The 25,240-nt window shown below is 35.6% G+C and overlaps 5 protein-coding genes across 7 annotated transcripts in view; 2 read left to right on the top strand and 3 right to left on the bottom strand.

Moving 5' to 3' along the window:
* Nucleotides 1-2,242, bottom strand: part of LOC132194341 (tyramine/octopamine receptor-like) — a 56,791-nt gene extending 54,549 nt beyond the window's left edge. For all 3 annotated transcript variants that reach the window (XR_009441533.1, XR_009441532.1, XM_059615539.1), the window contains exon 1: nt 1,828-2,242. Coding sequence is in view for 1 of the 3 variants with exons in the window: in XM_059615539.1 (XP_059471522.1) it covers nt 1,828-1,925 (98 nt within the window). In the remaining 2 variants the exon portion in view is untranslated. The remainder of the gene's footprint in view (nt 1-1,827) is intronic.
* The window catches only part of LOC132194337 (CUGBP Elav-like family member 2), a 277,639-nt gene extending 260,699 nt beyond the window's left edge, over nt 1-16,940 (bottom strand). The window contains exon 1 of the mRNA XM_059615532.1: nt 16,819-16,940. Coding sequence (XP_059471515.1) covers nt 16,819-16,835 — 17 coding nt within the window. The 5' untranslated portion in view covers nt 16,836-16,940. The remainder of the gene's footprint in view (nt 1-16,818) is intronic.
* LOC132194344 (uncharacterized) lies at nt 3,238-4,571 on the top strand. Its single transcript, XM_059615542.1, has 3 exons — nt 3,238-3,381; nt 3,529-3,735; nt 3,794-4,571. Exons 1-3 carry the CDS (start codon nt 3,330-3,332, stop codon nt 4,000-4,002), a joined length of 468 nt encoding a protein of 155 aa, XP_059471525.1. The 5' UTR covers nt 3,238-3,329; the 3' UTR covers nt 4,003-4,571.
* Nucleotides 6,679-7,614, top strand: LOC132194286 (uncharacterized). The gene is made up of 3 exons (XM_059615457.1): nt 6,679-6,780; nt 6,929-7,138; nt 7,196-7,614. Exons 1-3 carry the CDS (start codon nt 6,729-6,731, stop codon nt 7,405-7,407), a joined length of 474 nt encoding a protein of 157 aa, XP_059471440.1. The 5' UTR covers nt 6,679-6,728; the 3' UTR covers nt 7,408-7,614.
* A 142-nt stretch (nt 16,941-17,082) lies between the features above and the next one.
* Nucleotides 17,083-21,805, bottom strand: LOC132194336 (transportin-3). The gene is made up of 15 exons (XM_059615522.1): nt 21,509-21,805; nt 21,246-21,449; nt 20,966-21,190; nt 20,754-20,909; nt 20,255-20,418; nt 19,912-20,203; nt 19,662-19,861; nt 19,152-19,291; nt 18,809-19,101; nt 18,469-18,747; nt 18,208-18,419; nt 17,993-18,149; nt 17,770-17,937; nt 17,608-17,720; nt 17,083-17,417 (listed from the first exon to the last, which is right to left on the bottom strand). Exons 1-15 carry the CDS (start codon nt 21,623-21,625, stop codon nt 17,357-17,359), a joined length of 2,781 nt encoding a protein of 926 aa, XP_059471505.1. The 5' UTR covers nt 21,626-21,805; the 3' UTR covers nt 17,083-17,356.
* Nucleotides 21,806-25,240: the final 3,435 nt, after the last annotated feature.

The raw sequence follows: 25,240 nt of genomic DNA, 5'->3' as shown, positions 1-25,240 counted from the left end.
CCATAACATAACGGTATATTCCAATATAGCGAGTCGGTTTCATTTGACGGCTGAATTTCCACCTGTTTGTTCTATTTTCAATCATCAAAGCACTCAAAATTAATTGGCATTTCATGACAAAAGCAGCGACAAAACCGGCGTCAGATTTGAAGGGCCGCTGTTCATGAGAAATTTGGTAGGTAACCTTTGACCGAAGCGAAACATCAAAGGCACTCACTTGACCAAAAGTCCTTCACTCTGTACAAAACAACTGGCGATGAGTTCAGCCGACGTTGGAAACAGGTGATTCGAGTTTTTTCGCACCGAGATAGGTGCAGATCTGGAAAAGCCAGTTGTCTCCGTGTTCAAAAGCGGCCTGGTGGCGGAATTTATGCGACGAGTGCGCGGTCGTGTAATTCAATTAAAAGATCAAACGGAAGCTCCACATGACAGAACAACTGCGACCAAAAGAGCATTAAAAAGGTAATAAAATTGCGCGCCGACATCCCACTTGAGTCCTCCCTTTTCTCTTGTGTCGCAGATTGGCTTCTTTCTTTTCAACGCAGCGGCAAAATTTTCCCTTGAAAAATCGTGCTAATTGGATTTTTAGCGTTTTGTGAATTCCCGTTGTTGTCACCGCGCTTCTTGATTGAATTCTTGCAACTTCCCACGCGAAATTTTGTATATCTCTTTTACTCCGGAACGAATAATTAAATCAGCGCTTTGCCGAGACGGGAATAAAAATTCCACACTTTTTGTGCTGGAAAAAGGATCTCTTCCCTCTCTTGTTCCGCACGCTCTGCTGGTCGTTGAATGTCCTTTCAAATTCAATAACCGTTGGCGCGATGATGTTCGTTCGAATACTTTACGCTTTGCCGAACAGCTCGAATTTAAGAGTGGCCCATAAAAATACACACCACAGAAACACACGCAGCCTCCATTTTACTACCCGGTGCACCCGCCTTGGCCCTGGAATGGCCCTGCGGAATGCTCGCTTATTGCTGTTTTTCCGAACAGGTATTCGAATAAGAGAGGCCACGGGAGAGGAAATGAATTTTTGCCAGCACTGATGGAAAATAACGGAAATACGTTTTTCGTGGAAAATGCTTTTTGCAATACGTGCGAGTTGGCGCAAGATTTTTATCAGCTTTCATTAAAATGTTAAAACGTGGAAGGACGGTCTGGAACATATTATTTGAAGCGTTTTAGTGAAAATTTTGGAATAAAAGGCCCTGATGAAATAATACGGATTCGGCATATGACTGTATTTTCGTTGGGAAAATTATCAACGCCAAATGCTATTTTAGAGTTTTGTAAAGGTAATGTGAGAAGTAAAAGACAATATTTTATGTTAGCAGGTTGGATACTAATGATTTTTTATACAGAATATTTTATATTCTGACTTTTTACCCTGGATATTTTATCTTGAATTGATTATATATTTTTTTCTTTATTTGCGAAAAATATCTTTGCTGTTATATCAAACAATAACTATTAAATATTTGAGGGCCCCTGAAGTAAAATTATTAATGGTTTTAACATTTTAACGCATTTATTTATTTAATTAAGCAGTCCAAGCAACACACATTTCGTCAGGAACGAAAATTCGGCGCTCGTATTGGCTCAATCGGCAATTGAAAAAAATCGGCCTCGGACTTTTCTTTCAGCCCGCTCAATGCCCAATATGGAATCAGAGAAACGCGGCAGCCTTGGCAGGCAAAAGCGCGAGAGGAGCTCATAAATTAATTATATTACATTATATATGCAAACGGGCCGGTGTGACAAATGTATGTAAAAAAAATGAGCACGGTGCGCGTTTAATAAAATTAGATAGCGGTTTTTCCCTACCTTAGGGGCACGGCGATTGTTCCTGGTCCATTCAGGGTCCTCGGCAGGTCGGCGAAAACCTCCGTCGGCTCAAATTCCGCGAGATACGGGCCGCCCATGCACCGAGAAGCGACTTTTGTTTTGTTGAACTGAAACTGAACACATGAGAATCTCCTCCCTCCACCCTGCTGGCGGTGGCTGCTGCTGCTTGGAGCTTGAGAGCGAACAAGTCAGGACAGGTATGAGAGATGTTTCGTGAGAGAGGCAGGCATAAAACTTAAATTCGTTTCATCATCTATCTCTTCTGCAAATAATATGAAGATTATTTTTTAAACGCGTTTCACTATGATCTTTTCAATCGGCGGCCGGCGCGATGTCATTTTTATTTTTCTGCCAGCCTCTCGCGAAACATCTCACATCTCTCATCTCATCCCTGTCCTGACTTGTTCGCTCTGGTCTTCGAGCTCCAAACAGCAGCGGCCACCGCCAGCAGGATGGAGGGAGGAGATTCTCAAGTGTTCAGTTCAACAAAAACTAAAGTCGCCTCTCGGTGCATGGGCGGCCCGTATCTCGCCGAATTTGAGCCGATGGAGGACGAAGCCGACCTGCCGAGGACCCCAAACGGACCATGGACTATCACCGTGCCTCCAAGGTAGGGAAATTTAATTTTTAAACGTGCGTCAGGCTCATTTATTTGGTTTGCCGAGTCGCATCGGCAGCTCGCCGACACACGTGGCACCTTTCTCGTGCTTCTTCCTCTGCAGAGGTGCTGAGGCTGCAGATATGTATTTTATTAAATTACCATGTTCAACTATCTTCAAAATATATATTTCAATACAATATTACGAAAATTCAATGGTTTCAGCAATTGTATCCTTTCAGTATAACGTATGATAAAATCACAAAGTTCTGCATAATTGCTGTATAGCTAGGAAATTTGAAAATGATGAAAAATGGGTGATTTATGCTTCCAAAAATGGATATTTATTAATGCAATCCAAAAAAATCGATTAAAATAATATTTTCATGTATTTTAAGGCTCAAAAAATCAGATTTAAAAATCGACTAAAACCGACTATTTTGGCAAAAACCAGCTAAAAAGGCGACTAAATTTATGTAAAATCAACTAAAAATAGTCGACTTTTTGACGCTAAAAACCGACTAAAATGCGCGAGCCTACAAATCATACTTAAAATTAGCAAATCAAATTCAAAACAAATCTGTTTCTTTTCTATAATTATGTTTCATAAGAAATTTTTAATAAAAAACTAAATTCTCACAAAAAAGTCCAGGTTTAGATTTTTCGTGATAAAATAGTGCGCGCCACACGTTTTTGATTATTTCCTTATCTGAAAACGCTGTTTTTATTATTATTATTTTGATTAGATTAATTTATGGTCTGGAATTCCACAAAATCCGGCCAGATATGAATTGTTATCTTTGCATGTATCCGGTACCTTATCATATACTAGTAGAACCATATATATAGTTGTTGAATGTTGAATTGGATAAGTTAGCCAAAAATGCTTGCCCCGAAGACTAGGGTCCTTCTCTTCATGCTCTCTATTTCAACAGGTTTGATTTTTTTTTTCAATTCTACAGCAGGAAATAAAAATTATTACTGCAAACTAGTCTCGGATCTTGATTTATTTTTCTTTTAATTATTGAAAAATACCGTTTTTGTAATTAAATTATTAATAATATATTTCACGTTCATTGAAGGTCATGCACTTAAGTGCCATACATGCAATTCTGTTACTGACCCAGGATGCAATAACATCAAGTTTGAGCCCTTGAACAAAACAAACTTGTTCGAGGAATGTGAAGATTCTTTTATAATCACCACTGCTACGATGGGACTTCGTGATAAAATCGATGAACTGAACCTCAACAAATCCTCAGACGCTTGTACTAAAGTCACTGTTACTGGTAAGCACAAAATATGTTTTTATAATTTCTTGAGGAATTGATAAACAATATTTTCCAGCGGGTAAAGAAACGGTTACATTTCGTGGCTGTTCCATTCTAGGAGAGAAAACTTGCGACATGTTGAATAAATTGCCAAAACCCCGATCTGATTTATCTATAAACTGCCATCAATGTACAGACAAGGATTACTGCAACAATGCAAACAGCAAGGTTCCATTCGCCTCAGTCATTTTAATGGCTGCATTGAGTTTGGTGCTCAAATTTTGAGCTTATCATAATTCCAAATTGTTGTTTACTAAATAAAATTTATTTCATTTACCATTCACAATTTTCTCAAAATATGTATTGTGGCATAACTAATTATGATTTCTATGGCTTTTAAAATATCTTTGATGATATATAATTTATTTACTTGTCTGTTATTGTGTCTCTTCTTTATTTGATCAGAAATCCCAGAACAAGAAAAATTTCTTTTGTGTTGTATTTTTTTTTATTTATTACAAATTAGAAATTTTTTTCAAAAGATATTTTAATCTTCTTTGAATGAAATATTTGCATTCTTTTTTGAAATACGTTTTTCGTGGAAAATGCTTTTTGCAATACGTGCGAGTTGGTGCAAGATTTTTATCAGCTTTCATTAAAATGTTAAAACGTGGAAGGACGGTCTGGAACATATTATTTGAAGCGTTTTAGTGAAAATTTTGGAATAAAAGTCCCTGATGAAATAATACGGATTCGGCATGACTGTATTTTCGTTGGAAAAATTATCAACGCCAAATGCTATTTTAGAGTTTTGTAAAGGTAATGTGAGAAGTAAAAGACAATATTTTATATTAGCAGATTGGATACTAATGATTTTTTATACAGATGGAAATAATTATTTCCCTGAATATTTTATATTCTGACTTTTTACCCTGGATATTTTATCTTGAATTGATTATATATTTTTTTCTTTATTGGCGAAAAATATCTTTGCTGTTATATCAAACAATAACTATTAAATATTTGAGGGCCCCTGAAGTAAAATTATTAATGGTTTTAACATTTTAACGCATTTATTTATTTAATTAAGCAGTCCAAGCAACACACATTTCGTCAGGAACGAAAATTCGGCGCTCGTATTGGCTCTATCGGCAATTGAAAAAAATCGGCCTCGGACTTTTCTTTCAGCCCGCTCAATGCCCAATATAGAATCAGAGAAACGCGGCAGCCTTGGCAGGCAAAAGCGCGAGAGGAGCTCATAAATTAATTATATTCCAAAAAAAGAAAACATTGAACTATAAAATTTTTCCATTATAGATATATTATTTTGGTTGTTATTTGTCCAATTGCACATCACTTTTATTTACAGTCAATTAGTGAAAACAATTAATATAAAAAAAAATGTGTATTATTTACAACTCACCTTCAATTGGTAGCAATACCGCATAATATCAGTTTGCAATTGTGTTTGATTTGAAAGTCGATCGGAATAGCCTCGCCTGAAGCAATAATGATACACGAGCCGTACACAATTGTCATTCCTTATGAAACCCACACGCAGCAGAGAAGTCAAGGGGCAACAGGGACGTGACCCACACGCTGAACAAAATCCCTAAATAGGTCGAACCTCCCTGAATTTATTCCCCCGATCGGAGGCTTTGCTCCTGCATCCTCGGGGACTTCTTTTTCTACTTCGGCAGGCGAAAATAATGAAAGCAAGTGCGAACGGCTTTTTCCCTTTCTTATTCGAACACGAGACGAAATTGAAAATCGGCACGGAAAGCAGAGAACTCCCAACCCAGCAATTAACCCCGGCAGTGCTTTTCGCATGTCATATTTTCCTCCATGCTAAAGACCCACTCTCGAATTCCGTCGGAAAAGCGCAATAGGACGAGAACGAGAGAGGCTGCAGCTTTTTTAATTCCATTTTCCGGCCCATCCTCCCGCAGCAACTTTTCTCTCTGCTGCTCCGCACACATTTCTTTTGCAATCCTCTCGAGAGTTGAAACCACTCAAACAAAACCCAACTTGGCTAAAGGGAAATATAATGATTTTAACTGCAAGCCTTCACCTTTTTTTAACAAACAGGGGAAAAGTCGACGCCGAAAAAAAGGCCGCACATTTGCGTAAATTCGAATGTGACAGCGGCGGAGTGATAGTGAAAAGGACGCAAGGTCGCGCACCTTTTGCGTTTTTTGTGTTTCACTTTATTTGTCATGCAAGCTGACTGGGATTGCACTTCTCAGGGGACTCGGTGCCGCGACTTGTGTAATCCGTGCTAGAGCAGAGCATGATCAGTCGCCCTTCGGGGGACTGACACGTCAAAGGTTTGTGCTTTCTCGCGCACGCCACACACCAGAGTTGCATTCTGCATTATTCACGGCCGCACTATTGATTCTCGCATTGAATCACTTGAAAATTTCATAGCCCCCAGCAGAAGAGTTGCCGCTCCGTCGACGTGAAATCAGAAATAGGAAAAAGCAAACAACACAGAGAATGCGAAATTGACTGCAGTTGGGGTAGATGAAGAGGAAGTTGACTCTAAAATTTTAGCCCTTCTAAAAAATTGCAATCCAGCAACCAGTTCAAGAAGAAGAAAATGAAATACAAAAGATAACAAGTATTTTTCTGTTTAGCATTAAAGATGAAAGCTAGTCTAATTGCAAATCATACTTAAAATTAGCAAATCAAATTCAAAACAAATCTTTTTTCTTTTCTATAATTATGTTTCATAAGAAATTTTTAATAAAAAACTAAATTCTCACAAAAAAGTCCAGGTTTAGATTTTTTCCTGATAATATAGTGCGCGCCACACGTTTTTGATAATTTCCTTATCTGAAAACGCTGTTTCTATTATTATTATTTTGATTAGATTAATTTGTGGTCTGGAATTCCACAAAATTAAGCCTGATTTGAATTGTTATCTTTGCATGTGTCTGGTACCTTATCATATACTAGTAGAACAATATATATATAATTGCTGAATGTTGAATTGGATAAGTTAGCCAAAAATGCTTGCCCCGAAGACTAGGGTCCTTCTCTTCATACTCTTTATTTCAACAGGTTTGATTTTTTTTTATCAATTCTACAGCAGGAAATTAAAATTATTACTGCAATCTAGTCTCGGATCTTAATTTATTTTTTTTTTAATTATTGAAAAATACCTTTTTTGTAATTAAATTATTAATAATATATTTCACGTTCATTGAAGGTCATGCACTTAAGTGCCATACATGCAATTCTCTTACTGACCCAGGATGCAATAATGTCAAGTTTGAGCCTTTGAACAAAACAAACTTGTTCGAGGACTGTGAAGTTTCTTTTAAACGCACCGTTACTGCGATGGGAATTAGTATTGCTAAAATCGATGAACTGGACCTCAACACATGCTCAGACGCTTGTACTAAGGTCACTTTAACTGGTAAGCACAAAATATGTTTTTTAATTTCTTGAGGAATTGATAAACAATATTTTCCAGCGGGTAAAGAAACGTTCACATTTCGTGGCTGTTCCATTCTAGGAGAGAAAACTTGCGACATCTTGAATAAATTGCCAAAACCCCGATCTGATATAACATGTATAAACTGCCAACAATGTACAGACAAGGATTACTGCAACAATGCAAACAGCAAGGTTCCATTCGCCTCAGTCATTTTAATGGCTGCATTGAGTTTGGTGCTCAAATTTTGAGCTTATCATAATTATTTCCAAATTGTTGTTTACTAAAAAAATTTATTTCATTGACAATACACAATTTTGTCAAAATATTGTGCTATAATAATAATGATTTCCTTAGCTTTTAAAATATCTTTGATGAGATGATTTATTTACTTGTCCGTCATTGTGTCTCTTCTTATTATCAGAAATACCAGAACAATAAAAATATTATTTGTGTTGCAATAATGTTTGTTTGTTTTTTCATTTACTACAAAAATTTTCATTTCTTCAATCTTTTTTTTTTTTAGAATGAAATATTTGCATTCTTTGCCGGCCTCATATTAAAATATTGTGTGAGTTGATTTCATATAACGTACATTTTATATTTGAGGAAAAAGACAAAAGGGTCGGGGGGTGCGCGCGTTTTTATTTATATTTTGCCCAAGCACAACACAATGCCAAAAGGGCGGAGCGTAAAATACGTTGCCCTTTTTTCTGCCCTGCCCGCTGCTTTTAGGTCGGGGGACAAACGGAGCCGTCAAACGAGCCCGTCTTTTGCGCGTCCATTAAAATGCAGATCGCACGGCCGCTGCTGTGTTTAATTATTTCAACAGGGAGAGAAACTCAGAGTCGCAACGCGCAGATCGCCGGCTGAAGATTACGTATACACGTTTTGTGGGAGAGCAGAATTTTAATTGCAGCTGCCGAGTAAGGATTTTCGCCGCAATTAAAGACAAGTTAGAGCGACGACGGGAGTTTCTCGTAAGGGAACGCCACCAATCTTCAGCCGGGAAAATTGACATGGCGATTAAGCGGTAGAAATATTTGTTGCGCATATTGGTATCATAAAATTCGCCTAACACCTAAAATTTTTATGAAATTAGCAAGACAAATACTAGATTAAATGCCAATTTGACATTAATTATTTAAATTTAGTAAAATAAATACATTTAATGCACTCGTCCCAAACAAACAATTATTATGACCAATCACATTCATTTTTGAAGTATAGAGGTTGCAAGCGTATTGCTTTTTTTATAAAAATTAACCGCTTCAGCAATCTAAAAACATTTAATATAGAAAAGGCTGACAATCTATTTAACCCATTTTTCTAAATATTAAATAATAATTTCTTATGTTGATGAAAAATAAAATAAACATCAAAATGTTTTTTAAATTTAAAAATTTGTATCAAATTTAAAATATTTTTTTTTTTAAATTTAAAATCTAGAAATAATCTAAATAAATGTTGTTGTTTTTCAGTTAACTCTATTTATGCATATTAAATTTAGACTGATTTAGACTTATGTAAATCAGTAAAGATTGGCGATGTTCCCCTTTTGGCTCAGCAGAGTGAAGATGGAGAAGTTGCTCTCTTTTAGCCACGAGAACGTCGATTCTAGCCAGTGGTAAATCCCTTTGTGCCAAAACAAATACAGAATAATGAGATGAGAAAAGTTAAAAGATGCTGACTTTTGATACGCACCCAGTCGAGAGTTGGCGGAGGCGGCGTCTTTTGCAATAATGAAGTATAAGGAAAAGGATTCGCGCGTAATGTGCATAATCAGAGAAGCTAAGACTTTGCTCGCGGATAATGAAGGAAGGAAGGAAAGCCGGGCGCTGTATGTATCTCTCCAAAGCGGAGGATGTGCTGCGGGAGAGGAGCAGCAATTCTCAACCCGCAGGCGAGTTCACCAAAGTCACTTTCTTGATGCCTGCACTGATATACAACACTAACTGCTCTTTCGTGCTACTAAAATCCATAAATGCGGCAGCGAGATTATCCGATTTTTGCGATACACATATATTATATATAATTTATTGCTCAATTCGAAAGTGCATGACGACGTTCTCTTCCACTATAATCTATGATATGAGATGAGACATATAACTTGAAAGATTTGCGTTGGAGATTATTTTGAAACTTGATGTGCAAGTTCTTCTAATCTTGAGAACTCCACAACTTTCACAAAATTTTTATTTTATTATGTAAAATTTCTTAATGTTTGAAATTTTTCCCATTTAAACTGCTTTTTTAATTATATTGGAAATAATGTTAAAAAAGGTGAAATTTTTGTTTGCGTGCTACTGTAGATTTTTATTCAGCAATATTAGACTAAAAAAGTGAGTGTTTTGAGTTTTGCCATCAATTTAATCTATTTTCATAAACATTCCTTGTTAGAGTCCTCTCGGCCTCTCAAATGAGTCTGGAGGGAAATTAAAATTCAATAATTTCAAAACATATCAGTGGCTGCATCTTATCTATGTATGTATTTGTTAATTATGTCATAAAAATCAAAATGATTACTCATTATCATTGTTATAATACTAAAATATTTATTTTTTATGTCATGCATTATATGATATTTTTCAAAATATTTAATCTATTTTAAAAGACGTATAATTTTGTAGAAGAAGTTCAAGATCAATTGAATCAAAAGGTTGGTAGTTGATACAAAATGTTTGATGTTGGCTTTTCCTCGATGAACAAAGAAGGGCAGGATAAGTGCTTTCTATATGAGTATGGAAAAAATCAAGAATCACAACAAGGAAAAGCTGAAACTTTTTATTCAAGAATCATATGAAAGAATAACTAAAATTACCGAAGGAGGAACATTTTCAATAAAATTGACTGAAGGACATTTCAAAAGTGCATCATAAAATAAATTTAAATTACTAAACAACATAACACAGGACCCATTTCGCCATCCAATTTCCACAATAACATGGCCTCTCGCGAAATTGCCGGTTGAAATTGTTTTTTAGGCTCTCGGTGTGTGAGGCGCCTATACCGCATTAATAAGTGAATACCTGTAACGGCCGTAAAGCCTGGGCGTGTGTGTTGTGTGGGGTGCGCGCCCGCGTTCTAATATTTTCTTCCGCCATAAGGTATTTTCCCCGGAAAAGTGATAGTGGCCCCGGAGAGGCTACTTTGGCGCGCAGGCAGCCCGAGTTCACATAAAGCGAGCAGGCCGCAGGCGGAGCGGCATTATTTCCACTATTTTTATTTCCCAGCGGTGCATTACTTCGCCAAAACTTCAATACACAATGAGCTAATATAATCTAAATTCATGGCGACGGCATCCAAATAAAAAAGAGTGCGCCGCGCTCTCGGCTATGCGGGCCAACCAACGCACAGGTGAGACCGCAGGAGAGTTAAGATTGAATAGAGACTCACTCCCCACTCTAGCCTCGGAGAATTATTCTTTTCCTTTTGTTAATGTTACGTCTCAATATTTAAATTATGGATATTAAAATTCTAGATCCGTTTGAGAACTTCAACATATAATTTAATATAATAATATCTTTGTCATTATGTAATGTAAGTCAAAAAAGGAAAATGTTTTCAAAATATATTTTCTTCTTCTTAAAAAAAAAAAATAATAATAATAACAATATAAATAATTTTGTTTCTCTAATACGCACAAAAAATACTGGTCCCTTAAATACGCTTTGGTATAAAAATTTTAAATTTTCATTTTAGCCGTTAAGATTTTATTCTTTACTTTTGGTCTCCTGAGCGTCAACTGGGTTGGAAACCTACCAATAAACTGGAATAAAACAAAAAATAATATATTAAAAAAAAAACAAAGAAATTTGATAGGCCAATGTTTGCAGCAACGGTTCATCGCTAACGGCAAGCAATCTTAAATTAAACAATTATTTAGTTTTTAATTGTAATATTTGAGTATATTAAAGAGTTTCAAAACAAACCGACACAGGAGTGAAATGGTGAAATATTAAATTATTTTGCCATGAACTTGAGGCATTCAAATCAATGATCTTATAAGTAAAGTCACAAATTTATTGAGAATCTCAAATATATTAAAATGAATACAAAGGCCAAAAAATTAAATCTGCATAGGGATTAAAAAAATTATTTTGTCATTGACTTATTGAAAATAGTTAAAAATTCATTATTCATTTTGTTTTTCTTTCTTGTGTTTTGTGATGCTGAGAATTGTATCTTTAAAAAAGAATTGCTAGCAAGTTGGAAAAAATATCATCACGTTATTTTCAGGATTGAAAAGATATTGTATTTCTGGATAGAATTGGAGAACGAAACCTGAGGTTGCGTAATGTGAGCGATAAGATTGGATTTCGGGAAAGTTGATTTCCTGAAATAAGAGATTTGCAGAAATCTGAGGGTGGAATCAGAAAACGTTGATGAGAAATAGGATCTGCTCACCCCAACCCTAACTGGTACCAAGAGAGATTTCATCTTTTTACTTTTTTTCCTAAAAAAAGCATGTCGAAAATCAGGGAATCAAATTAAATTAGATATTGAATTGTGGAGTCAAGTCGGGTATAGATTTTCAAAATGAAATGAATTCCGTTTCAACCGCCGACAGAGTGCAATAATTCATTAATTAATAAAAGCTCGCGCGCGGCCAGAATGTTCTTTGTCCCTCGACAGAATTGGAATTATGACGAGCAGACGAACTGGCATGTATCAATTAATTAAACATCCTCTTCGGCATCCATGTTCGTTTAGCAAGCGATCCACCCGCGCATAGTTATCGGTGACAAGCTGCGAATTCGCTCTCTGTTTATCGAAATCATTCCGCGAGAGCGCGGTCGCCCCGTGTGTGTCGCTGCTCTTGCTACACTGCTAATTGGAATATTGATTTGATTTAGATGTCCCCCGGGCATTATTAACTAACTCTGTCGTTTCGTCACTTCATTATTATTCGCTTGACACGAAGTTTTCATTTTCAACCGATGAAGGCTTTGTGACATATTTTGGTTCATTGGTCATTTTAATCATAAAGAATTATTTAAAAAAATCTCACATTGAGGAGAAGCTTATCTCATCAATTATGTAATATTATTGATAATTGCATAAAAATAAATTTAATTATGAGATTTTTCCTACTTATAAATTAAATTTTCTAAAAGAATCTACATTTTATAATTTAAATACCGCTATTAAAAAAAAACTTATTAAACTAAACTTCCTTTTAATCAATAAATTTATTTAAAATGTACTTCGGTATTTTTAAAATAATTTTAAAAATTTCAATATAATTTCTATGAAATTTTTGTGCACAGTTTTAACATAATGATTCCAGGTGCTTTGAAACAGAAATCTCTATTTAACGTGCAAATTAAATTATTACCTGCCATGATGCCAAACTGAGGCCATTTGTGAAGTCCATTTCTACGAATTCCGTCTGTGGCTATGGCAACAATAATGGCAAAGCTTCTATGACCCCGGGCAAAGCCACGATTAAATTTAACCCCCAGCACAATTCTCCTCGTTTCACAAAAAAAAAACTCGTGCTCTTTGCATTTCTGGGAAATCATATATGTTCCTGTTTTATACATCAATATATTATAATGTTGAAAATTTTGCAATTTTAATTTTGTTTCGATACAATTTAGGATATAGATAGAGCGGAGAACCATTTGATCTAAGTACATAATTATTTGTATAATGCGTTTTTCAAAAATTTAAAATTGCTTGCAAGCATGCGTATCTTCTGTTCATACAAGGCAAATTGTGATTATCAATAATTAAAAACCCCCAGAGCATGATATTTATTACTATATATATGCATATTTGCATATATGCATATTTGACAAAATTTCTTTAAATTTTTATTGATGATGGCAGGAAATAAATTTTGAGAGAAGACAAAATCCGCTCAGTATATTTGTATATTTGTAACCTGAAAAACCATCTTACTCTAGGGAATACTGAATCGATTTTTGATTTTAAAAGTGAATGAATTCTTGAACACAAACCTCGTGCGTAAAAAGGAATTTTATTTTTTCAGTTGAAAAGCTTAGAAAGAGATAATTTAACTTTCTGTGTGGCGCGGGTTGCATAATTTTGCTAGATGTTTTTAATAAACCTGTTATTCATAAAAAAATTGTATTATATGGGCGAGTGTAGCATGGAAAAATAAAAAGTTCCTAGTCAACAAGGAGATCTTTTTAAGGCCTCCGTGCCTTCATTTCTTCTATTAGAGTCACTTGTGCTGCAAAGAAAAGGTACAAGCGCGCAAATCAACAAATGAATGCAAGTGCCCAGACAGATCATCCGAGAGGTAGGAAGGTGTGTTTTTGTTCTTTGTGTCGCAATCAGTCTTAATTAAGCTTCGCCACATTGCACGCCAGCCAGCGTCTCTCTCGACAAAAGGTGCGAGCGGAGGGAGAGCGAGCAGAACTCACACAGCGGGGGGTGCAGGGCGACTGCCGGGGGGTGTATCTTGGCGACAGTCAGGTAGGCGCCTCCCCTCGAAGCCATCCTTCCGAGAGATCGATCTGCGCTGCTAAGAAACGGCACTTTTGCATCGCCACACAACAAAACATTGCTCTCGCACGATATTAAAATATACTCTGAGGACGTCCTTTGTGCTCTGTCCCGTATCATTTTATGTACGCTTTCTTTTTTTCTATACCTTCGTCGTCGAGTTACGCACACAAGAGCGGACAGACCATTTTTATTGCAGGTTTGAATGACGCGGTGGAGGAGCAAGACCGACGTGCGCGCTCTCAGATGAAATATCTCTGCCACGGGAATGAACATTAATTTCAAGCCGACCAAATGAAAAATACCCGACTTTTCACTGAGAATGCAAATTTTGTTTTCAGAGGAAAGCTGTGCGCGGGAGAAATTGGATTCCGACGCACTTTGTCACTTTTACGTCCCTCGCCGGCCGCTGGGGAGTTGATTAGGTCAGATATATGGAGGGTATGGCGCGTAACCCCGATGTCGTAAAACGAGCATCTTTACGCTTTTTGAAATCTGGGTTGGCAGAAACTGGTCCCCGTGATTTCAGCACCTGATTCGACAGCCTTTTCCACCACAGAGTTGGAAAAGGGTACATAATTATTAAAAAAAAAAGAGTTCGGTCAAATTTGGTACATTTTTTTCTTTGGATTACACCAAATTAGAACAAGTAACTATTTTAATTATTTGATAAATATTTATCTTGTTTTCAAACATTCATAACACAATTTCAATTAACAAAATATATTTTGCATATTTTTTTTTGCATTAAAAATTTAATTAATTTCATTTTTTCATAAATTTGTTTTCAAAATAAGAGAACTAATTAAAAAATCCTTTCTTTTTTATTTAAAATTATTTTCTTCATCTCAATTTAATTTTTATAGCATTGAACTTTTTAATATATAATGTTGAAAGTTCAAATTATATAAACGACGTTCATAAAAACATTTGTCTTTTAAATTTACCAATGAAACTTAGTCTACCTCAAATCAATTATCCGCCAAACCTCAGTCTCGTTCAGTCGGTTTGATTTTGTTTTAGGCAACCTGTGACACACCCACGTTGTGCCAGTTGCATAATTTCTCTATAATTAATTTGCTAGCACGCTTTACGAACAATTCCCAAACTATAATATGGATTCACTGATATTCAATACTGATGATATTTTGGTTTAAATTGATCTCTATTTTGAACCCACGAAATTCTAGAAGCCATCACATGAGCTGCGCTCTCAAGAGTTAATCTAATAGTTACGAAACTATGCGAGGAAAATATTTTGTCCCACACGGTGCTCATATTCCGCTCGGCATTCGCTAATTAAGAGACATTCCCGCTGGTATGTTTGCGCTCTACTCTGGCTTCGTAGCGAAGAGTCTACGTGTGGTGCGTGGCGAAGTCGCCGCCGCGCGGTCAAAACACATTTATAGTCATTAGGGCTGCTCGCACGCACCACGCAACACAACGCTAGGCTGAATAATTCCATCACTCGCTGCGCGCGTAAGAAGCTTTATAAATTCAGTTTTGTCATTTCGGGTTGACTGGAAGCGTAATAACGAGCACGAGCACAACAGACAGTTTATTTTGGACGCAAAATAAAATTCACCGATTGAAATAATTATAAATGAAAATTAATTCCCTGGCGCTAATTTGATTCGGCTGTAAAAGCGTTGAGATGAAATAATTGGTAGACTGGTGCCGACTGGTGAAAAACTCGTTTGGATTTATATATCGGACGAATTATGTTATTTTGAATACAAATATCCAAAATATTTAATCATATTCTCATAAAAATAAAAAGTTTTTTTTCAGTGAAAAAAAACTCATTGAGATTCTTAATCGTATATTTGAGACTTAAATTTAAGATAATTCCTAGAGTTTTAATTTTGTACAATATTTTGCAGGACTATATTTTTCTTCTTAAATAATATCTGATTGAAAAGCCAATATAAATTTCTTTATCTTGATTTTTTATAGAAATTTACTTGAAGGAATCATTTAAGTTGAAAACTTAAAATAAGATCATTTCCCTTCCTAAGGATTTGAAAATGGACAAACTAAAATTTGGGCTAAAACGCCGTCTCCTTTATTTGAAAGAAAATTTAGGCTTTTTGACTAAATGTGACTCTTTGTGTCACCATAATAAGAGATTACGCTTATAATGTTGCATGAAGCGTGGGATATCGTGGAAAGTACCAAAGTTCACATCATCGTGAAAGTTGCTGATGCACGGAAAGGGGCAGTTGAAAAACCAATTCGTGCCTTATCACCCCGCCCGATCGTGACCTTCAGCATAACAATATCACTCCGAATCAGAGGGCGCGACCCTTATAATGTGTTAGATAAAAATTTTGCATCTTCGCCGAGTACAACAATTTGCCCCAGTCACCAGTTGGTGGCAAACGATGGCGGCAGTCAATTCAATACTTTGCAAGCGAAATAAATTATTTGCGAACGTGTATACTGGAAATTTAATTAAGCTTCAATACATATTTTAACTTAAACTGATTTCTAGAAACATCTGAGATGTTTATTTGACAAATATTGAGCGAACCAACATATATTGAATCAGTGAAGAAGTAATTATTAAACTAGGGAGGCTTAAGCATACAGTTTTAAGAACAAGGAAGTTGTAACTTAAATTAAATCACACGCTTCAGAAGACCCAGGCATAATTTCTTTTGACACTTGAATAGACCTTTGCATGCTATTTTCTTCTGTGTTTTCAGTAAAATTTTGCGAACAGAATTAAGAGTGCCTCACTCTAAAAATTGTAAGCACAGCCCAAATTTCTTTCCTAATGTAACCACCAGCTCCACGAAAGATTTATTTTTAGATCTCAGTGTGGCACGGTAAAAAGCTCAAAGACGTATGGTTTTCTCCGTTTTCTCTATGTTAAATCGTTTTTTGGGAAAATATAGTGATTCACCGTCAATACACGTGGAATTCAGCCTTGCGCATGGCGGCCGGCTTTTATTGAGTAGTTTCCTGTATCCTCAAAAATTCATGGTAAAATGCAATGTGGGACGAAGTTTTCTTTTAAATATGTGGTTTATTTGTAAGGGAGTTACTATTTAATTTTAAGCCCTGCTACAAAAATAATAAGATTGAGAAATTTAATACATGTCACATCAGTTTAACTTTTAACTTCAAATTTGTAATGTTATTTGTGCAGAACAAAGATAAAAAGCAAGACTTTGACTTACCGAAAACAATGAGACATATAAAAAGGCGCACCGCTGACAGCAAAAGTCAAAAGTCACACACACAAACTTCACAAACAAAACAAAACTGACGTGGAGGACAGTCTAATGTGGTCTAGTGGCTGTCAGCCAGGCTCAATGTTAGCAGCTGATGGCACTGCATGGAGGGGAAATGAATTCTGTTGCTCGCCTTTCTATGCTTTCTCTGAATTGTCAAACGACATAGTTTGCGCCAAAACTGTGGCATTTCCAAATAAAAAAGGTTCATTTTCCTTTATTTGTAAAAATTTTAATATCGTTTAAATTACAACACAATCACTTTATCAGATTTTTTTGGATTTTAACAGCATTGTTTGTTCAAATATTTTAAATTTTATCAAAAGTTTTTCCACAAATGAAAATTTTTAGTTGAATGAGATTTAGACATGATACTGGTACAATTTCCGTCTTCTGACAGATTTGAAGGTCGTCAACCAATGTAGAATTAAAAAAAAATATCTTACCAATCGATAAGGGCAGCAATATGTTGCCCCAGCAGTCGTTAGTGAAACAGATGAGCAAAGTCTCTTAATGCATGGGTCACCTCTTTCTTATGTTCAGCCCTGAGGAATTAAAAATAAACACAAATTTACATCATTTTCACTCAAGATAAGGTAAAAGTAATTGATTTAAATAATAGTTGTAGGTTGCTAAAGAAAAAATATCTTAAATTATCCAATTCAATTAAAACTACAGCAAAATGTCCAGTCTTCTTATAGCTTTCATAAAATTTTTTCAATAGAGATTTCTTACCTGGTCACCAATTTATGAAAGTCGACGAGTTGCTTCTGTGTGGCATTGACGTGGCCGCCGGCATTTGTTGTGGGCAAAGACTTCAGGGCATGCTCCAACCAGACACACATTTCCTAAAATTTAAAATATAAACCTTTATAACTCAATTTAATATGTTCTTACTGCTCGATTAAAAAGCATCATTTCAAAAATCACTTCGGCCACTGTGCCTAGCATGTTCGAATGGAGGCAGAAAATGCTCGAGTTGATCAGGTTGAGCACCAAGACCTGCCCACTACTTTCCATGATATGCTTGACCAATTGTTGCCTCAATTTGAAGTCTGGTTTATCCTAGTTGAAAATAAAATTTTAATAAAAATGGTATGATAGAAATTGGAGTTTGTACTTCTCCGTTTCGTCCACAGTGAACCAAGTTGAAGAAAAAGTTCATGACTGACGAATTAGCGTCTTTGTGGTCAAGAGTGCTGGCCATCAAAGCACAGTCCATAACTGCATTCAAAATATTTGATTGCAGCAAAGGGACCGGCGTCCTTTGCAGGAACCTATTAAATTAAATATTTTAATTATTAATATATATTTAAAATAAAATAGAATTTTTACCTAACGCAGAGTCTGAAGAAATCGTCAACTGTGTCTGGATTATTTTTCAATCCACCTGAAGATCTCATCAACTCAAATGCCGGCTCGACAAAAGCTTGCAACATTCCTAATAGGCCTTGGACGCAGTTTGCTTCTGTTGCGAATTCGTCGACCAATATACTGCCCAAGTAAAGAAAACAACTATGTTTGTGGAGGGCATACATCGTCACGATCTACCAGGAAATTAGTGTCTTTTCTGCTTTGCTAATTCTGTTGACTTACTTGTTTGACAAGAGGCTCCAAAAGATGGCCCGCTTGCTTGCCTACACATCTGATTCCAAATCTAATGCATCTACAGCATCGTTCCATTATTCTCAGACTGTCTTGATATTTTCCTAGGGCTTTAGAAAGCACTGGAAAAACTTCTGCAACCACACCAAGACAGGGATGCACCGCATTAGGATTTTCGATCAGAGGATTTGTGTGTCTCAGAATGGCGCTGAGCCGGTCAAGCCACAGAACTGGATCACTCTGTGTGCCCTTTTCAATTTTTACATCGCCCTAAACAAAACAAAAAGAAACTTAAGCATTTTTTTTATAAGCAAAATAAGAAAAAACCAACCTCTATCAGCAGGCACAAAGGCATTAGTTGGCAGTTGCAGATTTCCCTCAAAGCTACGTCAATTTGTTCTCCTGGCAGTCGACCAACAATAATTGAAACTCCCTTCAGCAGTCCTATGGCAGCCTCGTTTGAGATTTTGAAGGTGCTCATCGACCGGACAATTTCCAAAAGCCCTCGCAAGTGGACACTCATGTGGTCCCTGCAAGCACTGCAAATATTCTGCAGAGCATTTGCTGCCGCTGATCCAAGGAGTGGGTGTTGAAGGCACACAAGCAAATAGTTCAAGACCGGCTCTACAAGAAAAGAATCAGTACAAATATAAATTAAAAAGTTTAGAACATACCGAGTGATTCATGGTGCCTTTCTATCCACTCACACAGTTCACCTAAAAGCACTACGGCTGTGTGTCTAACCATGATGTGTGCATCAGGAGGCATGGTGAGAATTGCTTCCATCACCTTGGGCACAACACTGTCCTCCTCACTGAAAAAATTCAAACATTTTTGTAATGAAATTGTCATTTATAAAATTAAATATTTAGCTTTCAGCACACTTTTCATTAACTGTACTGGAATAATCAATTTTAAAAACTTTCTCAAATTTATAAATCTCCATATTGCAACCGTTTTACAATATTAAAGGTTGGCTTTTCTGAAATTTAAGGAATTTTGGTTTACATTTGCAAATGATTTAATTGCTACAATTAGTTCAAAAAAAATTTCAAATAATTTATATAAAAAAGAGCGTAAAAAAGTAAATTTGGTAGTTTTTTTTTTTTGCTTTCAAAAATTTAATTAATTTAAAATTTCACTATTTTCAAATATTAATCAGTAATTAAGAAAATAAAACTCACGGTAGAATATTTTTGGCAACAGCTTGCATAATGAAGAGAGCAGCCTCGGTCACATCCCAGGTCATCCCAGGAGATTGCAGTTGCAGGAACATTTGGCGAAAGCAGTGTGACGAACCGATAATGAAAACCATGTCCTTGATAAGCTCTGACACTTTAGTCCTGAAACTGGAAAAGTCCTCACCGGCCGCTATCAAACCCTCCTACAAAAAATTCGGAGTTATTGAAATTAGTCAATTTATCAAGTCCGTACATGATCTGGTTCAATCTGGCAGTGTCTGCAAAGGGCTACTATCAGTCGCTCTACGTGCGGAACAAAAATTGCTGAGAGATCTTCCTGGTTCTTAACGTAGAGTAGCTCCGAAAGGCGGTACCAAAGGTTGAAAGTGATTTCGGCTACTTCGTAATCATGGTGGCCAACACACGTGAGGACCAGATCGAAAGTGTTAACAGCAAAGTGAGGTTTGCCAGCGGACGATCCGTTGATGATTTTGTCTAACATGGCTTCCGACAATTCCGTAAATATACGGCAGTAATTTAAAGATCTGAAAATTTAAGTAAGAATTGGCCATAAAAGAAGTGCAGAAAAATCTCACTTTTCTGTCGATTCCTCCGCCACAGTCATGTGATAACTACTTTCTAGTCTAACAACAGCATCGACAATTTGCACTTCCAACTCTTGCTGGTTGTTGTTGTCCTCCAGATGTTGCAGCAGAGCACAAATGCAGTCAGTCGCACAGTCGTGCATAGCAAAGGGCGCCTTAATAAAAATATAATGTATCAAAACAAATTCCATTGAACATTTTTAAGAAGGAATAATCTTTTTCTAAAATTGGAGAACTTGAGAATTAAAATAAAAATCATTGAAGATTCCATTTAATAATGGTTCTTTTACAGAGCTTTTTTCTCAAAATCTTATTTTTGTGCTTTACAATGATATTAATTTCAATGAAATAGCCAAAAGAATGGGAGAAAACACTGGATTATTTGAAAATATGAGAAGAATTATTACAAAGGTAAAATAAAGTGCGAGCCATCAAATTTTTGGCAACTTGCAAATTGGTTACATAAGTCGACTGGCCAATGAAAACTTACTTCGTGAGAGAGGAGAATGGTGAAGGCGTGCGAGACGATTGGATTGTCAGGGATGTCTGCCAACGTAATAGCTTGAATGGATATCCACGACGTAAAACACTTTAAAATCTTAATGCTCAGCTGCTGGTTGTTGGCACCTTGCACCAGGCAAGCTTTCTGCAATGGAATGAAATTTTCAAAAACCAATCAAATTAAGATCTTACTGGGCCTACCAAATATTCTAAGACGATTTTGGAATGACTTGCGAGTTCTTGGGTAACTTCATTTCTCCGATTGGCTCCGAGCCTGAGGAGTCTCGAGTTGACCTCCTCCGGCAAGACAGTGAGAATTTCAAGCAGGGGCCAAACGTTGGTCTGACTGTATTTGTGGATCAAGTCCTCTATCGGGTTGTGCCAAGAGTTCATCTGCAGGGCTAGGTCAGCCATGGCCAAACACAACTGAAATTTTAAATTTGAAGAAAAAAATGCACAAACAATTTTTGTCGTTTCCTACTTGGGTTACTATTACGACGTTGGTTTGGTCCGTGACCTGGCCAATGTGCTCCATCAGCGAGTCTCTGAGGGATTCATGCGACTCCTTGGGCAGCTCGTTGAAGTTCAGCTGCACCTTGGTTCGCATGGTTTGGGCCGCAAAGTAGCACGACTCGAGGTCCTTCTTCTCGTGCAGCATCGCGTCCGCGATTTTCCACGCGTAGACCTACGGCAAGAACGGACGTTTAGGCTTTGGAAAGGGTCAAAATTTATTCGCAGACAAACCGATTTCTGTAGTTCGTCGAGCCATGCCGATGCCTTTTCTCTCTGCGAGGTGTCCTGGTTGCCGAAAAGTGTGGACACGGCGCCGTAGACGTTCTCCAGCGACGGGGCTGCCTGCATTTTGCCAACTCGGTTTCACCAACTGCCAGAGCGCATCACCGATTTCAAGTGCAACGGGCCCTTTTCTATGTAAAACTGTACATAAACAAATAACGTATGGTGTGTATCGAATTCTTGAGACGTGAATCGCAGGATGGATGGAGCAGCCACGGCAAAAACAGCAGAGCGGACAGAACAGGCGTCTGCGGCTCTGCGCACGCACATGGTTCGTGACGCGCGAAAATCGACCTTATTTCCCAGCATGGTTGCACGTTTGAGAGCTAGAGACATCTGTAGACCAAAGCTAAACTATTTTATTGAACTGTAAAAATTTACTCTGCGCACCCCGAAAAGATTTTATTTTTGATTATTATTTTTTTAATAAAGGAAATAAAGTGAAAAATTAATATCAAAATATTCTAAATTAATAGAGCATTTTAGAGCTAGCTTAATTTTCATGTATGTAACAATATCAGTAACTGTTTTTTTTTTTTTTTTTTTTTAATACAAGATAGGACGATCATAAAAAATAATAAGAACCGCCCGTGCCTAATGCATAATAAGAAATGAAGAACACAGGAGCTTTCCTCGCAGACCATGCAGATTATTGCCTGCTGGCTGCTGCGGGGGTCAGTGGTGCTTTTTTTTTCATTTTATCAAGGAGGCTTTTCAATTGTTCATAACTTTTTTTAAAGCTATTTTTCCTAGAAAAATCATGCTGAAGCAAAAATTAATGCAAACAAAAACTTAAAAATATGAAAATCATGAAAAATTTGTAGAAAGTATTCAAAAAATAAGATTTTTAAATTCATCAAAAATAAAATTTATTTATCCATATTTATTCTCATCGTTGAACTCATTGAACTCTTTAAAGTTTTTCTTTTGAAGTAAAAAATTAGAGTAGATTTGTATTGTTTTATTTTGCCATAATTTTGCTTACTAAATTATTTTTCGTTGAGCAAGTCAATGAATCTCTGAAAATTATGTATAGACATGCGAAATTGCAGCGAAATTGTATTTTTCTTAACATGCATCATACCTCATATACTTTTTTTTTTTATTGAGGAACACAATTGAGTTAAACATCTTAATTTTATCATTTTATACAGTAATTTTTTATTATAAATGCACATTTGAAGGAAAATTTGATATAAATTCAGTTGTCAATCTATTCTTCATAACATATTAAATATATCAAATTTTTATCGTGAATTTTGATTCATTCTAAATGTTAATAACATATTCAGTTTGTCTGATTCAGTTCATAAAATTAAATGACATTATTTAGTCTTTCTTCACTTACTATAAAGTATATCGGAGTCGAAATAATAAAATAAAAAGTTTTACTGAATCGGATTCAGTGAATCCTGAGCACAAGTTCTTAAAAACAACCTGTCCCATTCTAATTCTGGATATTTTTTAATTTATTAATTGCGATAACTAAAAACTACAATATTCAATATTTTTATCGCCTAAATAATTCATTATTGAAAGTAGGTTGCAGCTAAAGCTGCAGATATCGTACATAAAATATATTTTTTAATATATTTATTTTTTCCGCACATTTATAACCTAGCTCTCTCATTTTCATAAAATCATCCAGATTTATAAATTAATTAATTATTTCTTTTAATCCAAAATCCAAATTTTATACCCGTTTTATAGTAATAAAATTATATTTCTGACATACACCTGATTTGATTTTAAGCGCGATAATACGTGCTGGACGAAATATCAGTCAATTATAATTTAATCATGTAATTATGATATTGAGGTCAATTTTTTCTAGCTGGATTTTTGAAGTTTTCCTTCTATTTGGATTTTTCAATGAATCATGAAATTCATAGGCACAATAAACAATAAAACAAGTCTTTTTTTGTTTACTGATAATAAAACTAGACTTTTTAAGAAATATGCTTTTACAAAATTAATATGCGCCCGAAAAGCACCTGAGAATGTTTTCAGATTCCTTCAATTTTTCATAATAGTTTTTATTCATTTTCTCAACACGCAGATCTGGAATTATATAATTATCTCTCGTTTATTCACCACAAAACGTAAAGATTGATTTTGCTGGCAAATATTTTAAGGGAAATATTATCAAGTAAACTTAACTCAATTTGTTTCCTAACAAGATACGAGATAAATATGAGTGGAAAAGTAAATGGAATAAACACACCTGAGTTCAAAATAAATACACTTTATACCACAGCAGTAAAACATTTGAATGGAGAAAAGACCAGGGAGAGAAAAGCTTGAGGCAGCCAACGATGACTATACACATCGAGCTCGCACTCTCAATGTGAAGAGGTTCACGTCTGCCTCTTCATTAAATTTTGGCATTATTAGATTTTCCGTCTCTGCAGTAAAATTTAACAAATTTGATGTATTGTGTCATACATGAGCTTCCGCAAATTCAATTTTATGCTAATATTGCGAGAGCAAAGTGGGATGACGAATTTTATCCTCAAATTTTATTTGCAGGTGCCCTGCTTATTTGAATTTTGAAGAATTTTTTAGTGCTAGTCTGGAACTTTTTTTGTTCATTTTTCGCGAGCTGCAATATGCCAAATTATTTTCATTGGAGCAGAGCTATGATTGATGAAAATGATTGTTAACCATAACAAATTATTACAACCTTATACCTTTTACGCTTTTTACTTTTATATCATATGAACAGCTTCCGAGCAACAAACTGTATAACTGGTATGCATATTTTTTTTTTAAATTTTTTACAGCTTAAAGTTTAAAATACAATTAACATTTTCTATAAACATGCAGATAAAACAAAAATATTTTAAATATTTAAAAATAGTCACACGCTCAAGTGGAAAACGAGCTCATAACCTAATATTGAAAAGTAAAATGTAAAAAATTTAATGAATAAAAGAAAAGATACCCCTAAAGGTGCTGATCCATACTAAAATAAAAACTAATGATTAATTTAGATTGTGATTTGAAACAAATTAAACCTATGGTGAAGTATAATATTGAGAGAAATAATTTAAAAGTGTAATAACATTTAATATTATTAGATTTAATAATTTTTTTAAATTTGGAAGAATAATTATTTTAAATTTTTTAAATACCACCAGCAAAGACAAGTTAGCCATAGAAAAGAGGTGAATTTCCAAGTTCTGAAAAGGAGCTTCTTTTCTCCTCTCTCCTTTACTTGTTCACGTTATCAATTAATTGAGGTTGCGTTGCGCATCATTTCAGTATAGGCGCAGTTAAATTGCACCTGACTGCGATAGAGAATGATGCTATCATAACATAGTGTATTAAGTTTCACCGCCGATCCTCCTTAAGCAAAACGAATGGTTCGCCAAAAAATAAATATTTGCTTTGCTTATAATGATTAATTAGTCTGTGACACTCAATCAGGGTGTATTTCTAATTAGCTGCGCCACTAATGAGATGCTGCTTAATGAGGATGTTTGCTTGCATCCTCAAACGATTAAAGCTTGCAAATTACCACCCAAATATGTACACAATAACATAGTAATCAATCAATCAACAAGCTGTCGGAAATTGCTAGGTGACGTGCAATGCAGTCCAAAGGTTTGCAAATTTAAAGCATAATAATCATATGAAATGGTAAAATATTGCTAATTTTGCTTTTTTATTTGTCTAAAG

This window comes from Neocloeon triangulifer, unplaced genomic scaffold (genome assembly GCF_031216515.1).
Source record: "Neocloeon triangulifer isolate White Clay Creek 2 clone unplaced genomic scaffold, ASM3121651v1 ptg000006l, whole genome shotgun sequence".
NCBI classification, from domain to species: Eukaryota; Metazoa; Arthropoda; class Insecta; order Ephemeroptera; family Baetidae; genus Neocloeon; species Neocloeon triangulifer.
Note: the sequence above shows the minus strand (reverse complement) of the source record. Positions and strands in the feature narration are given on the sequence as shown.

Excerpts from the sequence above, each read along its gene's own strand:
- LOC132194336 (XM_059615522.1), bottom strand. The coding sequence starts at position 21,625 with ATGCAGGCAGCCCCGTCGCTGGAGAACGTCTACGGCGCCGTGTCCACA. Across the intron at positions 19,292-19,661 it reads GTTGCCAAAAATATTCTACC|TGAGGAGGACAGTGTTGTGC; the intron begins GTGAGTTTTATT and ends GAATTTTTTCAG. Across the intron at positions 19,102-19,151 it reads AAGGCACCATGAATCACTCG|AGCCGGTCTTGAACTATTTG; the intron begins GTATGTTCTAAA and ends CTTTTCTTGTAG.
- LOC132194286 (XM_059615457.1), top strand. The coding sequence starts at position 6,729 with ATGCTTGCCCCGAAGACTAGGGTCCTTCTCTTCATACTCTTTATTTCA. Across the intron at positions 6,781-6,928 it reads CATACTCTTTATTTCAACAG|GTCATGCACTTAAGTGCCAT; the intron begins GTTTGATTTTTT and ends CGTTCATTGAAG. Across the intron at positions 7,139-7,195 it reads TACTAAGGTCACTTTAACTG|CGGGTAAAGAAACGTTCACA; the intron begins GTAAGCACAAAA and ends AATATTTTCCAG.
- LOC132194344 (XM_059615542.1), top strand. The coding sequence starts at position 3,330 with ATGCTTGCCCCGAAGACTAGGGTCCTTCTCTTCATGCTCTCTATTTCA. Across the intron at positions 3,382-3,528 it reads CATGCTCTCTATTTCAACAG|GTCATGCACTTAAGTGCCAT; the intron begins GTTTGATTTTTT and ends CGTTCATTGAAG. Across the intron at positions 3,736-3,793 it reads TACTAAAGTCACTGTTACTG|CGGGTAAAGAAACGGTTACA; the intron begins GTAAGCACAAAA and ends AATATTTTCCAG.